Below are 8,400 nucleotides of genomic sequence, written 5' to 3'. Positions count from 1 at the left end.
GCCTCTTCTACTGAAATGAGGTTGTGGTTAAGGGAGTTCTGGGTGGTGAGGAAAGGCCCAGGACAGTTCTGACCCTGAGGCCTTAAGAGGACTGTCGCCCGGAGCCGCTTCTCTGCTGTGGCCCCAGCACTTCCTGGTGTGGACTCCCCCACCTGCCCGAGGTCACCAACAGGAAGTGGTGGCGCTGGGACCCACTGGCAGGTGTCTGATGCGTCTCCTCCCCAGCTGCTGGGTGTGTGCGTCTGCGCACACTGATAACTGCCTCGCGGTCGGGGACCGTGGGGCGGCTGGTGCACAGGAGCCCTGGGCTGAGTGAGTGATGGCCCCCAGTGTGACCAGCTGTAGTGTAGGTGGTGGCGCAGGACCTGGAAGTGGGGAGCAGACACCAGTGAGGAGTAACCCGCAGGGAATGGCCCCCGGACTGTGCTGAGGCTTCACATCGATTCGCTGGATCCTTTCCTATTGTCCCCACAGGCGGGCGCCATTCAATTTCCCCGATTCCAAGAGGCTAAATGACGGGCCTGAGCTGCTGGAGCTGGTGTGAAGCAGAACAGGGACTCGGCCGTGTCCATGTGAGGGCACACCAGGCCCTGAGACCGGCCCTGCACGAAGCACGGGTCGGTGTGCGCTGCCCTGCCCACCAGCACGGGGCCCGGCAGTGCCGCCGGGATTGCTCTAGAGCAGGGCTGGCCTGGGCGCGGTTCCTGTGCCCCCACCCAGCTTACACTACGGTGGCTTCTCTTCCTCTTGGGGTCCCATGTGCCCGCTGGCTTCCTGAAGATCAGTGGGTTCTGCTGGTTTAGTGCTGAGAAAAGCACACCGTCGGGTGTGGCATGTGTATTGGGTGGACAGACTGGGGTCCCGGTGGAGCTAGCCCAGCCGTGCAGGCCTGGCCTTGGGGTTTCAGTGGAAGGAGGGCTCATCTTGCCAGGGGCTGAGCACTGCCCAGGGCAGCAGAGGACGGCTCCTCACGCCTGGAGACAGGGCCTCAGAGGCGGCAGCTCTGGCTCCGATGCGGTTTATTAGCTGCTTTTAACAGTGGCACCGGCTCAGGTGCAGGTGTTTCCCGGGAGTCTTGACACCACATCCGCAATGCCAGTTACGGCTGTGCTGCCCCAGGTAAATGCCTCGCTGCTGAGGCCAAGGCGGCTGGGGCTGGGGCAGAGAGGGCTGAGCCCGGGGCCCGCCTTCCCTGAGTAGGCAGTGACCCCTCTGGGCCTGCAGTCTACACTGCAGTCGCTCTGGAGGCTGGCAGGGGTTGCTGAACGTGAGGATGGGCGTGAGAGGCGGGGGAGGTGACTGGACGGTGAGGGAAGTGACAGTGGCAGCCTCTGCACAGTAGTGAGAGTGGCACTCACAAACTCTCCAGGTTCTGCAAGACCTCCAGGATGGCCCGGAGGATGGCCGCGGCGGCCACTGCCCCGGGGTCTGGCTGGTCGAGCTTCATGGAATTGATGTAACTGGCTCTCCCAGCTCCAGCTGTCATGTCCTTGGTGGCCTGGGCCGCAGCTTCTGCGCTCTGAGGGGGACGGAGAGGAGCAGGGTAAGCCTCCGGCCTCCTCCTGCCCTGGAAGCAAGGCCTGGGCGGGGGAGGCCCTGGACCCTCCTGTCCCAGCTCTGCCAGCGCCCTCTGTTCTGTCCCCAGGGCAGAGCGGTCATGCTCACCCGTCTGTAGCAAGGCCCGTGGCCCCATTTCCTGAGGACCTGCTGGGTCCCAGTTACCAGGCCGGGCTGTTCACCTTGAGCCTTGCACACCCTCTGGACAGGCACTCGTCTCCATTCTCAGGAGAGGGAGCCGAGCACAGGACGGGTATTAACTGGCTCCCAGCCTGTCCCGTTGGCTGGGCCCCTCCACTCACCTCCACTGCCTTGGTCAGGATGTGGAACAGATTAGCGTTAGGGTGCCTCAAGGCTTGGAGCTCCTGTCCTGCTGCCCAGAGAGAATCCAGCTGGACAAGATGAGGGAGGGGGGTGAGCACAGGCCCTGGCACTGAGGGTGGCCCTCAGGGCTCTGTGATCAGAGGGTAAGGGCTGAGCGCGCACACACCATAGTCCTGTCTCCTGGGGCAGCCTTCCCATACCTGCAGGGGAGAGAACAAGCGGTCACTGGAGGGGGTGCTGGGGGGGGCAGGGCCTGGCTGGGAGGTGACACTCAACCCCCCCCAACCCCCCCGGGGCTAAGGCACAGGCTTCACTCACTTCTTCATGGCCTCCAGGCCGGCATCCATGGCAGCAGACCAGGCTGGGAGGTCAGTGCTGGCCTTGAGGGGCTGGGCCGCTGCGGTCAGGAACAGGCCATGCCCAGGTGCTTAAAACAGTTGTGTAATTTTGTAAGGAATAATTGGAAAATCTCGAGGGGCTGGGCCGCTGCGGTCAGGAACAGGCCATAGAGCTGGGAGGACCAGAATTTTTACACTCAGGCCTGGCCTGGGCCGCAGCCAGCCCAGGGCCGTGTCACCCTCCGCCCCGGGGACTGCAGCACTCACTGCCCCGGACGAGCCTCCCATCTTCTCCAGCAGCAGGAGGGACAATTGGGAGAGCATCTTGGCAGGACTGGCAGGGGGTGGGCCTTCCCTCAGCTGCTCCTGGATGGCTGCAGGCGGAGGGGGGGAGGTCAGAGGCCCCCGCAGCAGGCAGAGGTGAGGAACGGTGGCAGGCCCCCCCCAGGCCTCGCTTCCCGGCTTCATGCTCCTCCTCGGCCGCCACGCCGTCCTGGGTCTCGTACTGGGCATTAGCCACGCCGGCCGCTTTGCTCACTGCTGTACCCAGACTCGCCTGGCCCCCGAGAGGCACACACTACTTTTCCTGACCGACGTGGGACAATGAAGACGGGGGCACTCGCCCGGGGACTACAGAGCGAGTTCCCTCGGAACTAGTGCCTCCGTGTGAAAGAGATGCCTTGTTCTGCAGTGACAACCCCCCACGTCTGCAGTGGCGCAGGCCCGTTCTCTGTGAAAACGGTGGACGGGGTGTGAGGCTTCGTGCAGAACTGTGCTTGGCCAAAGGAAAGCTGGCAGCCCATGCAAGCACTCCAAAATTGTTCTGGTTCATGAAATGCCAACATCTCAGACACGTGACAGTGAGGGCCCTGGCACCCACCTCGGGCAGCGCGGCTGTGGGTGGTCCCACAGTCCCCATCGCCAGACACACGGTCCAGGGCGTTCAGGTACTCCTCCAGGTCCAGGAGGGTCGTGCACACCCGCTCCAGCACGAGCGCCATCCGCTTCGAGATCAAGCCTGTGGGGAGGACAGCGGGAGGGGGAGCACCTGGCCCTCGCACAGCTGAGCTTGACGGGGTGTGAGGTACGGGCGTTAGGGCCCCTGCACACCCCTCACCCTTCGGGACTCAGGCCCATGCCCGGGTCACCTACCCCAACAGCTGGGCCCGGTACCTTCTGTAGTGAAGTCAGGGGCCTCTGAGGGCCGGGAGGGGGCTGCCCGAGTCCGCTTCCGCCCCGTCACGGAGACCTTGGGCATGTTCGGCCAGGCCGACGCGGTCGTCTCAGCATCTAGCGGCAGCAGGACGACTCTTAGACATGGGGTGGCTGGCCAGGGGTCACGTGGGACCGGGATTCCCCCTGACCAGTTCCCTCCGTCTCAAAAAGCAAGTACTGAGTACCCACTGTATACCAGGGAAGAGGGGCTGTCCCTGGGGAGAAGCCTAACACCAACTCCTCCAGTCATGCAAGAGCTGGAGACGTCAAAAGGGACCCTCCCGGGGGCCTGATGGTCATGGTCAATGAGGAGACCTCCGGTGGGGTCTCCCCAAGGCTCCTGCCTCCTTCCAGCTATAAGGACCCTGGCTTGGATGACCCAGGCTCAAGGTCTCACCTATCAGTTTCAGCAGGGGCTCATCCACCAGCAGAAGGGTGAGAGAGAGGCCTGGCATCTCCAGCGATGACATGAAGGTGCCCACCAGGGCACGGGCAACCTTCACCCCGCGGCCCTCTGCAATAGCAAAGCACGGACATCCATGAGGGACGAGAAGGGCGGTACTTCCCCCGGAACAGAGAAACAGAGTAAGAGAAGATCAAGGGCTTTGGAAGTGGGGCCGAGGCCAGCAGGGTGATGGCCAGGTCTGCCCAGGGCCTCCCTCCAACGCCGAGTCACCGTTCCCTGGCCGTGTCCCCTCTACAGGTCAGGTGGGTCACCGCAGGTCTCACTTGCTGCGCTCTCACAGTGCCAGGCACTGTGCTGAGGGCATTAGGTGTGTTTAGTCTCATTTAATCTTCACAACGACCTCGGAGGCAGGCACTGTTACTTTCACCCTCCCAAAGACAGGGACAGGTCAATACTCGCCATTAGGTGGCAGAGCGAAGACCTAACTCAGGCTCGTTTGACTGCACAGCCCAAGCTCTGGGCCACCACAAGACCCTACCTCAGCTGCTTTTCTTTTCTTACTTTTTTAAAATAAATTTTTTATTGGTTTTTCAGAGAGGAAGGGAATGGGAGAGAGAGAAATGTTGATGTGACGAGACATTGATCGGATGCCTCCTCACACCCCCTACTGGGGAATTAAGCCTGCAACCCAGGCTTGATGCGTCCGACTGGGAATTGAACCGGCAACCTTTCAGTGCATGGGACTAGGCCCAACCCACTGAGCCACACCAGCCAGGCTCAGCTGCTTTCCGTATGTGCAGCTCCACAGGCTGGAGGGAGCTCTGGGTGCCAGCAGGCCCTTCCGGGGGCTCACCCAGAGTGCGGACGGCTGCGTCGGCCACGATGCCCAGCTCCAGGACCGACAGGCCGCCCAGGTTGTTCACCATCAGCACCACCGAGGAGCCTGTGGGCAGACACGACGCCGGTGAGACTCTGGGCCCCTCACCCGGGTGGGGTGGATGGGGTGCTGGGAGACAAAGGTGTAACAGCCCCTCACCGCTCTGCACAGACACATGCGACACGCTGGAGGAGTTGGTCATGTGGTCGAGCATGAGCGTCACGATCTGGTCGGCAGTGGCCATCTGTCGGAGGGACCCACGAGTGAGCTGTGTCCGAGGCCTGGGCCTTAGACCAGCCTGGGCCAGGGAGTCCGCCTACCTTGATCCGGCGCACGCCGGCTTCCCCGTGGATGCCTGTGGATAGAGCAGTGACTGCTGAGGCGCTCAGGCCTGGGATCGGCTCATTGTGTTTTTATCGATTTACTCAGGGCTGGGCTAGGTGCTCTGTAGGTGGGGGGCGGGGTAGAAGCGGGCAGGATAATGAAACGACAGTTTCTGCCCTCCAGGAGCTGTGGCTGTGGTGGAGAGAGCCATGACCTGAACTTGTAATAGTGAAGCAGCTTTAGCGAGGCAGCCAAGCGAGGAGACACGAGGCCTCTGCCCGTCACTTTGGAAGCACCAGGGGGAGAGGGAGAGCTTGCAGCTGCGCTGGCCTCGAAACGGCCCTTGAAAGGAGGCTGCATGTGGCAGGCGACCCTGAGTGGTGTGAGCCAAGGCAGGGAGGTGGGCCACGCACGGACGGAGCCTCACGTGGTGGTAGAATCGGGCAGGTGGAGCCCGAAGAGCTTTAAAAACACCCAGCACCTATGTGACAACTGCAGATAAGCTGAAAGGACGGGCAGATGGCTCCCAGCGCAGATGTGGGTATAACCCCGGGAGCAGGCCCGGCTAGGACAGGGGTGGCAAAAACTTACCCAGGCCCAGCTCTACCTCATCAGCTGCAAGATTAAAGGTGGGTTTGGAGGAACCAGGGACACTGCAGAAGGACAAGCTCACTCCCAGGGTTCCTGTGAGATGAGGTATGAACGGGATGACGGCTCTGCTCCTGGCATCAGTCAGGGCAGCAGGCATTAGGCGGGGCAGCCTCTTCGTCTCAGATGAACGAGAACCCTGGCTCTGGGACCCAAGGCTACTGGTGCCCCTGGCTCCCCTAGGAGACCCCTTAACCCCGGGGGAACATGCTGGGAACGCTCCCAGTCCCAAGGCAGCCCCCTGGGCTGGCACTCACCCATGGCCTTGGCAACCACGCTCACCCGCTCTGTGATCTCCTTCAGCCCCACCCCGGCCTCAGCCAGGGCACCCGCCACCTGTATCCACAAGAAAGAAGCCCCAAAGGGACCAGAGTCACCAGCACGTGGGGGCGGGAGACGGGCTGCGTGTCTGGCTGGCAGGGACTCTCTGGGCCGCACCAGCCTGGCCCACGGCGTTCGGGGCTGAACGGTGGATCCTGGCGTTCACAATGAACCTGCCAGAAATCTTTGCCCATCAGTCTGTTGGAGCCAGGAAGAACTTTACAAATGGAGAAATGGGCCCAGTGAGGGAAGGTGACTTGTCTAACGTCACACAGCTGGCTGATGGCCAGTTTCCTCATTCCTAGTCGGGAGCTCTTTCTCCAGGGCACGCACCGTGGCTCACTTCACCCGCTCATCCACCCACCCACCCACCTGCTTTTTGCCAAGCATCTAGTCTGTGCTGAAATGAAAGTGACTGGTTACCACCTTTCCTTGGAGGAACCAACCTGGGGAGGGTCTGGGGAAGCAAAATCGCAGAGGGAACATCAGTGAGGAGGTGAGTGCAGTGGGTGAGGGCGTGGTGGGGAGACGGAGCCCTGAGAGGGCTCTACCAGCTGAGTGTCGGGGAGGGGAGCCTCCCAGACGGGAGACACCAGAGCTGGACCTCAACAGGAGGATTCGCCAGGCCAACGCGAGTTAGAGGGAGAAAGGGCTTTGAAGGCCATCGGTACAGCATCGGGACAGACCCAGGGGGGCCGCAGCCGGTGGTACAGGGAAATGGTATTCATGGAGCATAAGAGGAGGGTGGGGATGATGGGAAATGAACTTGGAAAGCTCAGGGAGGAAGGCAAGCGTGTGGTGGTCGCCAGACCACGGTGCCTGGGCTGACTCTAGGAATCCCCGATGGCCGTCAGCAGGTGAGCAGCCTCATCAGACCCGCGGCTCCCAGAGGCACCTCTGGGTAGTGTGGGAACAGACTGGAAGGGGAGGCAAGAGGCCGGCAGGGCAGGCTCTGCGGAGGATGTGCGTGGCAGAGACGCCAGCGGCTGGTGTGGGCAGGAGAGGGAAGGGCCTGGGAGCATGCTCACATGCTGGGCTGAGGCGCGGGGAGCACTGGGGAAGGAATGGCCTCCTAGGGGGTGGGGTGACGCAGGCTGGAGGGGAACCTCACCTTGTGGATGAGCACCGTGCCACAGAGCCCCCGCCTGCCCGTCTTCCTCACGGTCGTGAAGGCACAGTCATCCCCAATGACCACCATCTCCACGGGGATGCCCTCAGCCCGGGCCTGCTCCCGGGCCAGGCCGAAGTTCAGCCGGTCCCCAGTGTAGTTCTTCACGATGAGGAGGATTCCCGCTGGAGGAGCAGTAGTGGGGCCCATCGGTGCTTGCCCTCACCCCCTCCCGGCCTCCCTGCCTGGCAGCAGCCCCTCCTGCACCCCAGCGTACCTGTGCCCGCCTGGGCCACTACCCTGATGGCTGCCAGGATGCTGCCCACGGCCGGGGCGGTGAACACAGCTCCCGCGATGACCCCCGTCAGCATCCCCTTCCCTATGAAACCTGGCGATGGGTCGGGGAGGATGCTGAGTCGCCCACGGCTGTCGTAGGGCCTCCCCTGCCCCTGAGCGTCACGGGCAGGTGGCCCCCTGCGTGCCTGATGCTAGACAAGCACCCGGGCTGCTCCACAGATCTTCACTCAGTTCTCTCCCTGGACAGGCCTTCCCTGACCCGCAGCTGAGCGTTGCCACCCCAGCCCATGGCTCGCTGCTCCTTCCCCTGCTCTCGCCTTCAGGCCGCACGTACACACTCCGGAACGATCTCTTCACTTCTGTGTTTACGTGGCTACTGTCTGTTCCACGAGGGGAGTTCCATGTGGGGAGCCCCTTGTCTGTCTGGTTCACGGTCACATCCCCAGCGCCCAGGACAGTCCAGGCACCCAGTCACTGCCCTGGGTGCTCAGGATTGTTTGCTGAATGGAGGGGACTTGCCGAAGGGAGACGGCAAAGGCACAGAGGCTCCAAGGCCTGGGTGCTGCCCCCAGGAGCTCTCAGGGACAGCACACGCCCAGCACTGGACAGAAACAATCCAGGGCTGTTCGTGTTTTTGTGAAAATGCAGGGTGGGAATTCAGAAGAGGGATGTTGCTCTAGGCTGCAAGAGTCAGGAGGGCTTCACGGAGGAGGTGGCAGGTGAGCTGGCAGCCAGGAGGTTTCACAGACTCACTGACTCTGAGTTGGAAGGGGCTGAGAAGTCAGTTGGCCCAACCTGTTACTTTTATAAGCTATAGAGACTGAGGTCCAGAGAGAGGCCATAACGACCCAAATCACAGCCTGAGGGAGGGGAGAGCGGGAACCAGGACCCAGTTCTGGACTCTGGGCTGCGTTTTGAACCTCCTACCAGCACTGGCATCTCCTCGGAGCTCCCACCCCCCGCCTCTGGCCCGGGGCACTCACCG

At 62.3% G+C, this 8,400-nt stretch overlaps 1 protein-coding gene across 1 annotated transcript in view; it reads right to left on the bottom strand.

Annotated features, from left to right (window-relative positions):
- Nucleotides 1–1,001: 1,001 nt before the first annotated feature.
- The window catches only part of TKFC (triokinase and FMN cyclase), a 10,319-nt gene continuing 2,920 nt past the window's right edge, over nucleotides 1,002–8,400 (bottom strand). Inside the window, exons 4-20 of the mRNA XM_006772740.2 lie at nucleotides 8,355–8,379; nucleotides 7,396–7,516; nucleotides 7,122–7,303; nucleotides 5,947–6,025; nucleotides 5,633–5,725; nucleotides 5,038–5,072; nucleotides 4,877–4,961; nucleotides 4,694–4,783; nucleotides 3,832–3,948; nucleotides 3,372–3,509; nucleotides 3,100–3,237; nucleotides 2,487–2,593; nucleotides 2,389–2,392; nucleotides 2,200–2,299; nucleotides 2,048–2,081; nucleotides 1,860–1,949; nucleotides 1,002–1,519 (exon numbers count right to left, since the gene is read on the bottom strand). Of these exons, the coding sequence (XP_006772803.1) occupies nucleotides 1,355–1,519; nucleotides 1,860–1,949; nucleotides 2,048–2,081; nucleotides 2,200–2,299; nucleotides 2,389–2,392; nucleotides 2,487–2,593; nucleotides 3,100–3,237; nucleotides 3,372–3,509; nucleotides 3,832–3,948; nucleotides 4,694–4,783; nucleotides 4,877–4,961; nucleotides 5,038–5,072; nucleotides 5,633–5,725; nucleotides 5,947–6,025; nucleotides 7,122–7,303; nucleotides 7,396–7,516; nucleotides 8,355–8,379 (1,603 nt within the window). The 3' untranslated portion in view covers nucleotides 1,002–1,354. The remainder of the gene's footprint in view (nucleotides 1,520–1,859; nucleotides 1,950–2,047; nucleotides 2,082–2,199; nucleotides 2,300–2,388; nucleotides 2,393–2,486; nucleotides 2,594–3,099; nucleotides 3,238–3,371; nucleotides 3,510–3,831; nucleotides 3,949–4,693; nucleotides 4,784–4,876; nucleotides 4,962–5,037; nucleotides 5,073–5,632; nucleotides 5,726–5,946; nucleotides 6,026–7,121; nucleotides 7,304–7,395; nucleotides 7,517–8,354; nucleotides 8,380–8,400) is intronic.

Source organism: Myotis davidii, unplaced genomic scaffold (genome assembly GCF_000327345.1).
Source record: "Myotis davidii unplaced genomic scaffold, ASM32734v1 scaffold826, whole genome shotgun sequence".
Lineage (NCBI taxonomy): Eukaryota > Metazoa > Chordata > Mammalia > Chiroptera > Vespertilionidae > Myotis > Myotis davidii.
This window is presented reverse-complemented; position numbering and strand designations above follow the sequence as displayed.